Source organism: Lissotriton vulgaris, chromosome 1_1 (genome assembly GCF_964263255.1).
Source record: "Lissotriton vulgaris chromosome 1_1, aLisVul1.2, whole genome shotgun sequence".
NCBI lineage: Eukaryota > Metazoa > Chordata > Amphibia > Caudata > Salamandridae > Lissotriton > Lissotriton vulgaris.
Window position 1 is genome coordinate 1,090,915,684 of NC_141685.1, and position 14,639 is coordinate 1,090,930,322.

At 44.2% G+C, this 14,639-nt stretch overlaps 1 protein-coding gene across 1 annotated transcript in view; it reads right to left on the minus strand.

The window, feature by feature from the left end:
• Positions 1-9,856: 9,856 nt before the first annotated feature.
• The window catches only part of MEI1 (meiotic double-stranded break formation protein 1), a 3,731,473-nt gene continuing 3,726,690 nt past the window's right edge, over positions 9,857-14,639 (minus strand). The window contains exon 31 of the mRNA XM_086963480.1: positions 9,857-10,077. Within this exon, the coding sequence (XP_086819606.1) occupies positions 10,032-10,077 (46 nt within the window). The 3' untranslated portion in view covers positions 9,857-10,031. The remainder of the gene's footprint in view (positions 10,078-14,639) is intronic.

Sequence of the window (14,639 nt, forward strand, 5' to 3'; positions counted from 1 at the left end):
CGGGTAAGGAATGGTCCGTGTGAGGACTGCTTCTGTTTTCCGCCGGTATTATCGGGGTCTGTGCAGGCTGGTGTGGGTCTCTCTCTGTCACATCCCCCGGGCTCTTCCATGCATTGCGTCTAAGATGGCGGCTCCGGCCCAGGAGGTTGCAGGGTTGTTCGCCTCCGTGTGCTCTCTGGGTGCGCTCCCGACAAGCGCTGAAGGGCCGGTAGGGGCGTCTGGCCTTCCGCTCCCGGGCACCTAAAGTCCGGCGTTAGTGCTGATCCGCCGATTTCTCCATCTCTTCGAGCTTGTTCACGGGCGGGCGCTTCCGGTGCTATCTCGCCCAGCTCATAGCACTTCCTGTCCGCTCGCCGCTTCAAGCAGCTCCCCGGCTTCGGTCCTTCTCAGCGGCCCGTGCGGGGTTCACTCTGAACTGCACTTCCCGTCATTGGATTTTTGTTCCGCTTGTCACCGCTTGTGCCGCCCGGTCCTGGGCGTCGGTACCTTCCCGCAGGAGATTATTGTGAGACGGATTAGTAGTCGGATCTTCGAGGGGGACGCTTCAACCGCGGAGCTCTCCTTCTATGCTGCCGCCATCATCGGCCGCTAGCCACGCCCCGCCAAGGAAGTTTTTGAGAATTCAATGGTGAAGCGTAGAAACATGTTTTGCTCGTTCAACCATAGATGAAAGGCATTAAGTTCGTTTTCGGTTCCGCGCCACACTACCAGAATGTCATCTATGTAGCGTTTCCAAACCCTTATAGATGGTAAATAAGGGTTTGTAGATGATAGTACACAACCTTGTTCAAACTTGTGAACCTATAGGTTAGCTAGGGACGGGGCAAAAACACTGCCCATACTGGTCCCGGATGTCTGGAGAAACACTGTCTCTTCGAACCGAAAGAAATTTTCTTTCATCGCCATTGTGGCAAGTTCCATGATGAAGGAGATAGGAGTAATGGAGTCCCAACTTTGTTCCCGTAGTAATGACTCTACCACCTCGAGTGTCTCACTTTGTGGTATTGAGGTGTAGAGGGACTCCACATCAAAAGACACCAGGATATCCAAACTGGTGTCAGACTCAATGTCAGGTAACATTCTTAGCAGGTCCTTCGTATCCTGGATATAAGTTGGCATCAATTTTACCAGCGGTCGCAAAAAAATGTCGACAAATGTCGATAACGGTTCCAAAACAGAACCAATACCTGAAATTATGGGCCGTCCTGGTGGAGGGCGTTGTTTCTTGTGAATTTTCGGGAGCACATAAAAATATGGCATCACCGGATTGGGAGTACAGAGGAAAGAGGCTTCATTTGTCGTGATCCAGCCTTCTGACAACGCCTCCTCAGTGAGATGTTTAATGTTCAAGGAAAGTCTCTTAGTAGGATCTGTAGACAATGGACTACAAATTTATGTCACTGAGTTGTCTAAGGCATTCCTGCCTATAGGTGTTCGTGTCCATCAGGGCAGTGGCACCCCCTTTATCCGCAGGCTTGATGATAAAAGTGTCATCTTTTGCTAGTCCTGATAATGCCTGCTGTTCCTTCTTTGAGAGATTCATAAATGGTTGGTCGGCCCATAATTTCCGGTATTGGTTCTGTTTTGGAACCGTTATCGACATTTGTCGACATTTTTTTGCGAGTCATTACTACTGGAACAAAGTTGGGACTCCATCACTCCTATCTCCTTCATCATGGAACTTGCCACAATGGCGATGAAAGAAAATTTCTTTCGGTTCGAAGAGACAGTGTTTCTCCAGACATCCGGGACCAGTATGGGCAGTGTTTTTGCCCCGTCCCTAGCTAACCTATACGTTCACAAGTTTGAACAAGGTGTGTACTATCATCTACAAACCCTTATTTACCATCTATAAGGGTTTGGAAACGCTACATAGATGACATTCTGGTAAGGTGGCGCGGAACCGAAAACTAACTTAATGCCTTTCATCTATGGTTGAACGAGCAAAACATGTTTCTACGCTTCACCATTGAATTCTCAAAAACTTCCTTGGCATTTCTGGATCTTCGGATTATGGCCACTGTAGGGGGCCTTGTGTCTGAACTCTATAAGAAACCCATGGCACGAAACTCATTGCTCCAATATGACAGCTGTCACCCGAAGGCCCTCAGGGACAACCTGCCCTTCGGGCAGTTTCTGCGTATTCAACGCAATTGCAGTACCAAAGAGGGTTTCCATAAACACGCTGGAGAACTTGAATCATGTCTTCGCAGCAAGAAATATCCTAAAAAACTGATCCGAGATTCCAAGAAAAGAGCATAAAATAACAATCGTGAATCCCTCCTGGAAGTGACTCCTCCCAAACCAAAGAATGAGAGGATAGCGTTTGTTAACACCTTCAATACACTGTCCAATGCGATCAAGAAAATTGTGAAATCACACTGTAAGATTCTTAATACTGGCCCTGACAACCTTCCTATACCACTATTTCCCTACAAAAGAGGACCAAGTCTCAAAGACCGGCTAGTACACACTAGACCAGGACCGAAGAAATCTCATCAAGTGGGTACCCTATGGGATCTACCACCGGTTGAAGGCCACCACCCCTGCGGGAATTGTGCTGCATGTGCACAAACGGCCCACTCCACAAGCATCGACATAGGGACCTCAAGACGTTGGGAGCAAAAACAGTTCACGAACTGTAACAGTTCCAACTTGATTTATCTCATCACATGCGCTTGTCCCTTACAATATGTGGGGATGACAACGAGAAAAGTCAAAGTAAGGATATCGGAACACAAGAGTACGATCCGATGCAAGAAGCAAGCAACCCGCCTCACTAACCACTTCTTAGAGGTAGGACATGCACCCTCCGACTTTACTTGGACCGTCCTAGAACAACCACGGATCCCCCCACATACTGTCGACATCACAAAACATCTTTTTAAACTGGAGCAGAAATGGGTATATCGCTTAAATACAGACAAAAATGGCCTCAACGAAGATATTCCCTGGACCTCATTATAGGGTGATCCTTGTTTTGACCTCCAGTACCAAATTTCCAGGCTATACTGATAAATAGTTGGACTTTCCTCCTTGTATGGCGTGATAATTTATATACTGTCCCTTTGGGAACCTGGTCTATGTCACACGTCTTGGTATATTAAAGTGTTTATTGAGACTCTTGCTCTGTCTGAGACACTAACTATATACCCAATTATTGGGACTTAGCGTGGGACTCATTATCTTCATGACCAATTTTATGTCATTTATCAAATTGTTCTAACAACCGATGGCTTTGAGTATAAACAATACTGATTGACCCCCATCTGGTCTCTCACCTAGACCGTTGTTGCTTTCATTTCCCTATTAGATCGTTTTTCCAACAGGTCCCTTTAATTTGTAACAGCCCTGAGGAGAGCTTGTTCGTATGCGATGCTATATAGATAGCATCGTATTGCTGACTCAGGACAATTATTATTCAGACAATTAGATGCCATCACGGTCTCACCTCTTTCACCTACGATCTAAATTGTATACGATGAGATCGTCGTGAACTATGTTAACACGCAACTTAATGCCTGAACTACGTTGCCCATGATCCTTTGGACGCGGGATAGACACGTAGCAACCTGTGCGATGGCGTAATCGGCGCATGCGCACTGGTACGATGCCGGGCTGTGGATTGCTTCTGCATCTAGAAAAACGACGAACAACCGTCTCCCGGTGCCTCCCCGTACAGTGCAGATGCCTGACTGGGGTACCGACGGTTAGGTAGGTGAGCACATCGGACTACAAGGCCTGGATTATACATGATGACGCGAGTGGTTTTCTCGAACTTCTTTCCTTTTTGTATAATGATTGGGGCTCCGGAACAGTGCTAGTACTGAGCCATGGCACCGACTTTGTTTTTCTCACCCGGCCACTCGTGTATTTCTTTAAAATCTTCAAAAACTTAAATGACAATTTCCTCTGCATGAATGTAATTTATTACACATCCCATCGCTATTAATATATTAGTCTTGATTCAGCATACTGTACATCTAGTTGTTAAGTAGTGTGCCTTAATCATTAGACTACGGCATTGTCAACATAGGCTCGGTGCCTTTAGCCTGTAGTCTCTGGCGCACTGTTGTCTACTCTCAATGGATTTCTATTATCCCCTTACTTGTCGGCACAACATCCTTTTGGCATTTCCATGAAATGAGAATGTACACAATGCCATAGGAGAAGTGCACATTAATTGCTTGAACGCAATGGTTGATTGCTAGAGAGTTGGCGGTCGCTGTGAGGTTTTCTCACTGTTGTCTTTGTGGTTTATTTTCCTTTAAATATTAGAGCGGTGCCCCTATTTTTCCTGAGCTGTGGCCAGGCGAGGAGCGGCGCCGGTCTCTCATACTCTAGGTGAGTGAGAGGCGCTTGTTAATTAGTAATGGTTGGGTATTGTGTTTGCAATATGCAAGAACACAAAAAATGCTAATCATTGGAACTCATGATGGATAACATTCACTAAAGTGTCTTTCTCTGTTTTCTTTCATATATGTCCTCCGCACTTGATTAATTCTGCCTATGATAAACAGCTTCTACTAAACAGGAGCATTGAGAAGGCCTAACCAGGTGATATCCTATATATTTGTTTGATTTATGTAACACACACACTCACTATTTGCAGCAGTAGCAAAATGTAACCTTTGGTCCTGAAGAAGCAGGTGATACACACAGTATCTGTAACTGCAGAAACATGTCGACCTTTATATAACAGGCAGTAGATATTTGTTTGAAGTACTGTTATTTTGCACTCCATGTTTTTAATCTTGGAAGTGGTTTGCTCCTCATTTAAGTCATTTTTGCACCCACTATCCATTTTTAATCACTCACTTTCACTTATCTTTTGTGCACTGCTTTTCAGTTACCTGTATTTGAGTGTACTGACTGTACGCTGTGGACATACCACTTGCTGAGACTGACCCAATGATGACATACAGGGCGGTCCAGATTGTGTAACTGATGGGACTCCGTATCACAGAGTGATAGGTCCAAGCGTATCAAGTAGTGGACACAACATCTTTTTGAACACAGAGTTTTGAGTTTCTCTAGACCCACGGTTATTATTTTTGTATACAGTATCTTGTTTAAGGGGCTATAACTGTAATTGGGTCTCTAAATATTTACCTTGGACCCTACCCTCTCCGTATGTGTTGTGAGAAGGCTGATATGCTACATAGGTTTCGTTGATGGGAACTATAGCATGAGGGAAGTGGGCAAACACATACAATGCCCTTAACATCCTTTGCCTTTCAACAATTGACTGCGACATGGCGATAAACTGATGCATCTGAGTACCTGATGCAAGCATTGAGAATGGCTTGCTTGTGAGATGCCTCTGTTGTCAGAGATTACCCTTTAGAAACATCCAGTGGCCAAATAATAAAGTGCAGACAGTATTTTGACATGGGCAGGGATAGCCTCGGAGTGGGCTGTAGGTAAATCAAGCTCCTGCACCCAGTCTGCAATCATTTCAAAGCTCACTTCAGGCAAGTACTGGTTGATGTTTTCCGTGGCTTCTCCAATAAAGGTACCAGTCCCTAATCTACAATGCGTATTGGAAACTTATCAGTCATTTCTTTTCAAACTTGTGAAGGAGTAGCAAGCAACTTTGTTTCACTTTGATAATCTACAGAGTCTAACAACCATTTGTGAAGGAATCTATAACACTTAATAAAAGACAGTCAAAGGCTACAATTAACAGGCGGTTATAAGGGGAGGTAGTCTTTTGTTTACAGCCCAGAGCAAAGCCTTTAATTCAGTGTGAGAAGCTGTTTGCGATGAGCAGGGGTCGTCTTTTGTATTATTGTCTGAGACCGCACCCACCGTATGACATGACATTGAGCCCCCTGAGGGAAATTGCACCCTGCATTGTTTGAAGACCACCTGCCTAATGCCCAAGAGTGTGACGTAATGGTTGCCTAAAGTCTTAAGGAGCAGCCACAGGTTAGGAGAGCCTAACAAGGAGGCTGAACCTAGTTAAGGAGGATTCTAACTTCAGCAATCTAGCCACAGCCCTCAACATGGTTCAATGAAAATGTACCCCCAGCAATGCAAGCCTTTTCGATACACCGAGTAATAGAGCGAAGGGACAGAATTGGATGCAGTGAAACAGATGTGCAAGACGGATGAAGTAGTTGCAGTGAGAGTGGCTGGCTTTAGAGGTATACTTCAAAAACTGTACAGTGGTTATACTGTGAAGGGCGTTGTAGTTGCTTGGACATGGCTTAGATCTGGGGAACGGGATGGAGTTTCTGCGGAGTAGCCCCACTCATGTTGACAAAGACATTAACTTGCCGCAGCACTGCCAGATAAAAGGAGTAAAGTTCTGAGTTGTGAAATGCTCTGCAATCTGTTTAGAGAACCTTGCTGTGAAGATGAAGCATTCCATTATGTTTGTTGCGGTCAATTCAAGAACTGACAGTTCCCGCCCGAACATCATCAGATGTACACTCTGGGCCACAGTGCCCTAACAAACTGATTGGTGGATGGTGCACATCACTTGCTTGGGGGCCTAGTAAATATCAGAGAATCGCCAGAAGCAGCCAAATATAGACTGAATACAAACACAGCTGCACAAAGATATACCTTTTCTAAGATAGCTGTCACGTGCTACTTTGGATTTGACTACCTGTGATGCTACTGTGCACCGCTTTAAAAGAAAAGGATTAGGGGACCATTGCTCTGTGAGTTTACAAAAAGTAGTTCCTGAATTTCAGGTACTGGTAACTCCATTCCAAAGCCTATCAAAGGAGACATGCAGAGCCTGAAGTACTCAAAGGCATACCTCAGCGGGGCTACAGGGGTAGGTGCTGCTGTTATCTCTGTTGATCTGGGTGATCTTCTACAACAGCTCAGAGATCCCTGCTTCTTGAGGTTGCCAGATGAGTGTCGCAGTTACAGTATTACTGGAGTCAGCCAACATAGAGCAAGCCATGGATTGGAATGTAGGGTCCAATATGTGGATGGGTATGTGGGACCTTGAACCAGCCCCGGGTCACTCTTTGAAGATTTTTTTTTTTTGGTGCCCAGACGCTGGAAGTCTGATTACAGCTGCAGTCTGGAGCCACAAAAAAACTGTTGGGCAGAGCAACCTCATGTCAAGGCTCTAGGACCTAATCCTTTTTTTTCATATGAATGGTGAAGAAAATGTAGCTCTGACATCCTGGGTGCTTGTGTGCTACTGCCACAAGCACTGAGGGCCCACTGAGAAGTTGAACCACAGGGAGCAGCTTCCGGTGAAAGTCCTTACCAGAAAGGTGACAAGAATAATAACTATTAGTACAAGTGGGCTCTGGGCTGGCACATAGGTTACAGATGGAACCTCTCCAATCTCTTGGTTCGTTGATGAAGAGATGTTTTCGGTGGCAGAAGCTGCTTCTCTTTTTACAGTGTAAGCAAAAACAATTCCCAACAGGTATTATGCAAAGACAGTTTCAGAAATGTATGCACTATGCATTACAAAGAAAGGAGAAACAAGGAGTCAAAATGATTTTCCAAGAAGGTAGTATTATTTACCAAAGGAGAGATCTTTTGTGGGTCAATACAGTTAGAACAGCACTGTACAGAACGGATCTTGTGACAACCCAGTGACACTTGGTGCAAAGTGCTATATACAATCAGTGATAGTGAGCGTGCAAATGTTAAAAACAACAGCATTGGCGACGCATTGACCAAAGTTTAAACATCAAAAAATGGCTCCAACAGAAACAAGTTATAATCACTTGAAACACAATTATTTATATAAGAGCACAAGACGTGATGTGCGTCGTATAATTCAAGCTGTTTAGTCGACGGCGTTTCGATCCCCTTTAGTCGGGATCGTCATCAGGACAGGGTTGTCGATGAAAACAGTGATTTAAATTCAGGCAGGAGAGCGTGATTGAAGTCCGATTGGTAACTCAATGGTCCGAAACTGATTGTTGCTTCCGTCTGGGCGGTGGGTGCTGAGTGCTGTGCCTGACTTAATCAGGACTGTAGACGGTAACCGGGGCTCTGCTGACGAGTGGGCTGCAGGCAATGAATGCGGGGTTCGTTGATGAAGAGATGTTTTCGGTGGCAGAAGCTGCTTCTCTTTTTACAGGCAGAACCAAAATGAAGAGCTGAGGAGAGAAAAAAGATGGTTTGGCAGACTTGGTTGAAAAGAAGGTGGTAGTCGGCAGAGCCGCATGAAAGCACTCCTCACCATAAGGCCATCTTTTTTGATAGGGTGCCAAATCCTTTACTAATGGACTGGCTGTTGCACAAAGTCAATGCGTCCTTCAGAAGAAGGAATGAACTTGTGCTCAAATCTCCATAAAAACAAGGGGATTTAGGTCTGCTAGTAAAGAAAAGAGCCCACGGCTTAAATATTGGCCAATCCTAGGTCTAAAGTTTGGCAAGAAATGGGTCATAGGAACAATTAAAAATGCCAGCCCCACCATCAAATCTTCCTGCATCTTCATTTGAGAGGTTTGATGCCGTCCATAGATGTATAAGATGCATATTTTCACATTACAATATCATAGAATCACAGACAGTTCCTCATCCTTCAGACGGTTTATTTTATTTATTTATTTATTTTTAAGATTTGTAAAGCGCAACAAATACCACGTGTGGTGTCTCGGCGCTGCCACAATCTGAAGAAAGGTCTGCTAATCAGTTCCAACGCAGCCTGAGCGTTCTCCAAGTACATGGCAGTGGTAGCGCCATCTCTAAGATGAACTGGCCTCATCGTGTATCGATTCCTAGACAGCCACTGGTGAAAACCACACCAATGACAAAACTACAGTGGGACCTCAAATCAACCCTGAATATACTTCTGTGCCTGGGCCTGCAGATCAGTTCTTCCAAGCTGATTCTACTTGCTTTTAAAGTAATTCAATACTTGGGGGGGGGGGAACACTGGACACAAAACTTTAAAATAAATGTTTCTTTGCAGGACATACTATCATCTACGTAAAGCAATATATAGCTCCTAAAGAACGAGTTCATTAGCTTTGGTAACAATCTTTCATGTGGACAATTTACCTTCAAATTCCTCACCGGAATCTACTGACAGAAGTATGCATTAGAAGCAGAATCTGCATTCTACAATAAGACCACTCTCTTTTCTACTCTCCTGGACAGCATGCCCTCATTCACCTCCATTGTAACCAACCTCAGACTGTGCCAACTTTCTCTTCAGGAGCCTTTAGAGGTTCAGTCGTCTCATTGAACAGACTGAGAAGAGGAAATTCAGCTGACAAACATTGATTAATTCCAACTCATGGCGGTGCACGATGTCAAAAGTGCTTCAGGAAGTCCCAGTTCAGAAACCACTTGCAACTCAAACTGTTTCAACAGATAAATCAATGGAGGGTTGAGATGCTCACATCCTTCCTCCTTTGATCTCTGCATCATCCATTCTATTCAGACTGACAACACAACAGCAATGAATTACATCAGAAAGCAAGGGGAACCATATCCGGAGTCCTGCAAAGAGAAGCACAGTCTGGTACTGTTCTCTAGCAAAGGGCATAACTAATGTTTTGCCCCCACGGTGCTCTAGGAGATGGAGCGAAAGGGGACTGCAATCTAGTTGTGGACGTGGGCTTTGTGTCTTGTGCCAGAGATTGAACAAAAACATAAAGACATGATAGACTGCCGGATTTAAAACTTTAATTTTTATTTTATAGAAAACAAAAAACATTATTTAATTTCAAACTTCAGGACTAGCGAAACAGAAATATTTTCAGAGCTGTTATATCTTACTTTTGCAGAATTTCCAGAACCAGTAGGGTCGAAGGTTGGGTGAGGAGAGAGTTTCACACTACCTCATAGCTGTTTCAATTGAGTTACACCAAGGCCCCATTCCTCCCTTGTTGTATACATTAAGTTGCCCAAGAAGATAGTTGCCACCTGTCTGACTCGTCTACAGGTGGAGAAAATGGCGGCCTTCATATCTGCTGAGCACTTGCGCTGCGGTAGAGACCACCTCTGTGCAGTAACATTTAGTTTCTCCATGCACTGTCCATCTAATCCTTTGTCTGTACTTGACTCTTGCAGCTCCCCTGGTTCATCGTCTTTTAGTCTCCAACATGGGACAGGCATACAGCGACTCTCCCGACACATCTGACAGGGTCCGTTAAAAAAAACATAGTGCTGCTTATGTCAATGTAAGGTGATTTCAGACCGTTCGGGTCAGACTGCACACTAAACAAAAACATTCAGTCAATACCAAGAGAAAAGAAAGAACGCAGTGTAGGGAAAAAAACAGCAAAATACCTATTGACAATTGTGACAATGAACACCCACGCATACTTGATTTGTGGCTGCCAATACCTTCCCCTAAAGGCTCTTAACGCAGGATTCTTATGTCACTGTGTTTTGGGGACTTACTGTAAATGAGCAGCCTGGCATTCTTCCCACTGCTTTCATGGTTTCTTTTTTGTCTGGCATTCCTTTATCTCCAATTATATCTAGCCTTCTTTGGCAATAAAACAGCTGCATCTGCCGAAATGCCGAAGCTTAAACAACAGGACGAAAAGTGTACTTCACTGGTTTTATAGACCCAAATGACCTGTTATATTTGTGTGTGGAGCTGCATTGACAGCACATTCAGTTTTATTTCACTGTGGCAGCCCCTTCCGCAGATTCATTTTACAACTCTGACCTTCCAGCAATTCCTCTCATCTACCCCCAGCTGGTAAAACACGAATGCCGTTTGGTTTAGCGCAAACATTTAATGCTAATATGTATATTACGGTAAAGGCAGGCCTAATAGATCAGCCCTGCAATATTGTAACCTATTACTAGAAAAAAAAATCTAGATTCAGCTACCTCCATCTGGTCCTCCAATTTCACTCCTCAACTTAAAACAGCTAAAGTGCTCCACAGCCCCAGAATGCAGAACAGTTGTCTTTCTCAGTTAATTTTGACATGGAATCTAAAACTAAAACTCTTCTTCTATTCCGTTGCCTTTATCGGGGAGAGGGGAAGGTTGTTCATTAAATTAGTGTAGATAACCACAAAGGAGAAGATTAGGAAACATTTCTTACCAGTAATCCAGGTTCTATTAAAGGGGACTCCTCATTGTCACGGTCACGTGCGGGATCCCAGAACACTTTGCAAAATAAAAATAAATAAATAAACATATATATATATATGAAGAACTTGTTCTGCTGGATTAGGTTGATTTAGGAAGAATGTTGGTAAGGAAATTGTAGGATTTACATGGAAATCTGATCATACTTTTGGAAGAAAAAAGAGATTAGTTCTCATTACAACCTTGTTTTTTTAAGAAACACTGGTTCCTTTGAGCATAAAGCTTGAAGTTCACTGACTTTGCAGACAAATGAAATAGCTATTACAAAGGTTGCTTTCCATGATACATCTGTAGAGTAACCTTGTGAATGTGTTCAAATGGAGGACCCATTAGCTTTGAAAGAAGTATATTTAACTCCTAGGCTGAGGGGAAGGAGCCCGAATAGGAGGGAAAACATTTTCAATCTCCTCCAAGAAATCATTTACTACTGAAATTGTGAAGGAGACTTTCTTTATGCTGTCACTTCTACAAGATGCACTTTTATTGGAAGAAAAAGATAGGCCAGATTTGACCAAGTGAGGAAGATACAGGATAACCTCCTCCTCTTGGCACAAAACAGGGTTATGGTTATTCTGAATATACCATATGCAAAATCTCTTCTAATTGAGAGAATATGATGTTCCAGTGGATTGTCTCTTTGCCTCCTTTATTAGGATCATGCAATAGTGTGGAAGATTTAAATGACTCTATTGCAGGTATTCAGGAGACAAGCTGATACATTAATGAATGGTAGATTAGGGTATTGGATTTGACAACCTATTTTTTAGAGGAGCTCCGGCCTGCATGGCTATTTATTATGTGTTCTCCTGATAAGCGAGAAAGATCTGAGATCCACCGCTGTTGAGGCCATTCTGGAACTATTAGAATCAAATCAAATCAAAAATAACTTTATTTAGTTCAAGCGGACCATAAAAGTTTAACGTACATACATAAAACTGTAAAAATGTAAAGTCCAATTTATACAATAATGTGGTTCAAATCACTAGAGGCTCAGAATAAAAACGTTGGAGGCAATTTTCAATTTACATTACAAACTTGGCCTACAAGCTTCGCGCCCCGGACCCCCATACATGAGGCTCTGGGTTGCAGGCTTTGGGACCTCCTATCGATTTTCATTACATCAATACTTGTTAAAAAATGTGTTTTTAAAACTGCTTACGACAACAATATCCAATATCTTTTTTTAAATTCATAATGTTTCCTTATCGACATTGCAATCCTGATATAATTTGATACAGCAGTGCAAATAGCAACAGTAGACAGAGAGTGTCAAAAATTAAAACCATCCTGATAGGTACAAGGGCAAATTTTTCTTAAGATTGGGTTTGGGAATTGTGCCCTCTGCTCTTTATAGAGTGTGCAAAACAGCATAAAGTGCAAAGTGCTCTGCACAGCTAAATTATTGCAAGGAAAAGCAGTGAGGTTCTCGCTCCAACCTGACTGTTTAGGGAAGGCCACAAGGAAGTGCAAAGTACAAAGACAAAATCTAGTCATAAAAAAACGAGTCTGTGAATTAATAGTGAAGGACAGGTAAAATTACTGTTGTGTGGTGGACAAGTCTGAATGACGTTGTATTCCCAAATGCCGACAACGTATATTTGTCTCATCTTAGTATTGTTGTATGGCGTTTTAGATTCTGAATGAATTTTCCCGATTCATGCCCTTATATAGGTACAATTCACGTTGCCCTTATATAGGCATAGAAATCAAGCCCTTATTTAGGCATAGCCCATGCAACCCAAATACAGGCATGGCTGTGAGAAGTTGGCCTGATATGTGATATCCACTATTCTAGTGGGCACCCTGTATCAGTCCAAACAACCCTTATGATGATGGTTGTAAAGTCAACCTTATAGACCAGCTATCCTAGTGGTAGCATGGACAAAGCCGTCTTAGGCTAATACTTCAGAGAGCATGTGAAGCCAATTGTTTTACCAATTATAATCCCTTGAATATCAAATGAAAGGACACCACACAAGGTATATATCAAATATATATGTATTTATTACTAACACAACCCCTCTGCACTCTTTATGAGGTCAGAGTTCGAGATACAGCACAAGTTATTCAATAAGCATACTATAAGTTGCACAAATACAATTCTGCCCTAGGAGCCTCACAAACCATATACTAAGTAAGTGGTATAAGAACCACTTCAGGAAAGGTGAGTTGGCCTGGGGCCTAGGAAATCGCTGGGGCTACGCTGAACAACCAAAGCTTAGGAAATAGGAGTCCCACAGGATGCGGGTGCAGTGTCTAAACACACACGCGGGTTACCATAGACTTTCAATGGGAACCTAAAAGTTACAAAGTAGTTGATTTCGGACCCTTCCAGGTGGACTACGGGAAAACCCAGTTAAACTAGGACACTTGGATAGTTATTACCCACGGGAGCACCGGAGTACTCGAGTTACCTCACCCAGGGAAGCAGGGTGCATAGGTGTTCTTTCGTGTCGGGTTTCGTTGATCAATCCTATGGAGAGCTGCAAGAAAGTGCTGCAAGCGACCAGGAGAAAAGTGTCCGGATGGATCCAAGGGTGGATCGGAGCAGTGAAGAACCTGAAAGCAGAGGGGACAGAGTCTGGGTCACTAGCCAGTGACCAGGAAGGAACCAGGCGATGTCGAGATGCAATCAGGTGAGGAGATGAAGCTTGTCTCTGCAGCCACGTGGACCAGGAGGCGTCGACAACCAGAAGCTGGATACGGACTGTCCCACAAAGGATCTAGCTGTTGGCGATGTCGGTATCCAGATTGGAGCCAACAATCCATGGCAAAGGCAATCCATGCAGGAAGGGAAGATCGGCTTCTGTTCAGACCAGCAAGGTCTGGGGAGCTTCCCCTTTACAGGAAAGCAGGAGCAAGCCCGGAGCAACCAGGCAAGCAGTGTTGTTTCAAAAGGATGTCTTCAGGAGGGCCACTAGCCAACGGGCTAGCAACCGCGAAGACGCGTCGAGGAGAAATGCAGGCGCAGGCGCAGGCGCAGGCGCAGGCCCCACGTGGCACTCGTGGAGTGTGGAGGGCTGAACTTCGGTGCACTTACTGCTCGGGGTGGGTGCTTCTCAATTCCCAATGCACAACTTCGAGGACGCCTCAGAAGCTGCACAGTTAGCAAAAAACAGATACTGTAGGAGGTCCGGTTCAACGTCTTTCGTGTCCGCCACGGGTCTCAGCTTTGCTGTGGATGTGGGTCGGAGTCAGAGAAGTCTGGAAGTCCAGAGGCTGCGTCGCTAAGTCTTCGGGTTCTGGCGGGAGCGTCGACAAAGCAAACCGGCAAGTTACTGTTGGTGCCTGTTTGCACAGGGTGGTCTCTCCTTGACCACAAGAGAGATGTCTTCAGTCTTCCAGTCGAAATGGAACGTCGAAAGTCCAAGAGTTTGTTTCAGAGTTTCTTCCAGGATAATCTAATGTCTCTAGACACAGCTCCTAACTTTATACTACTCTAAGGGGCTGGATTACCTGCTAGGTCCCTCCTATGGGTGGAACCTGAGAAGGGGGTGGTTACACACCTTTCTCTTTGTCCATTTTCGTGCCAGAGCTGTGGCTAGAGTGCCCCAGCAACTGGTTTGAACCGGGCTATGCATGGAGCACC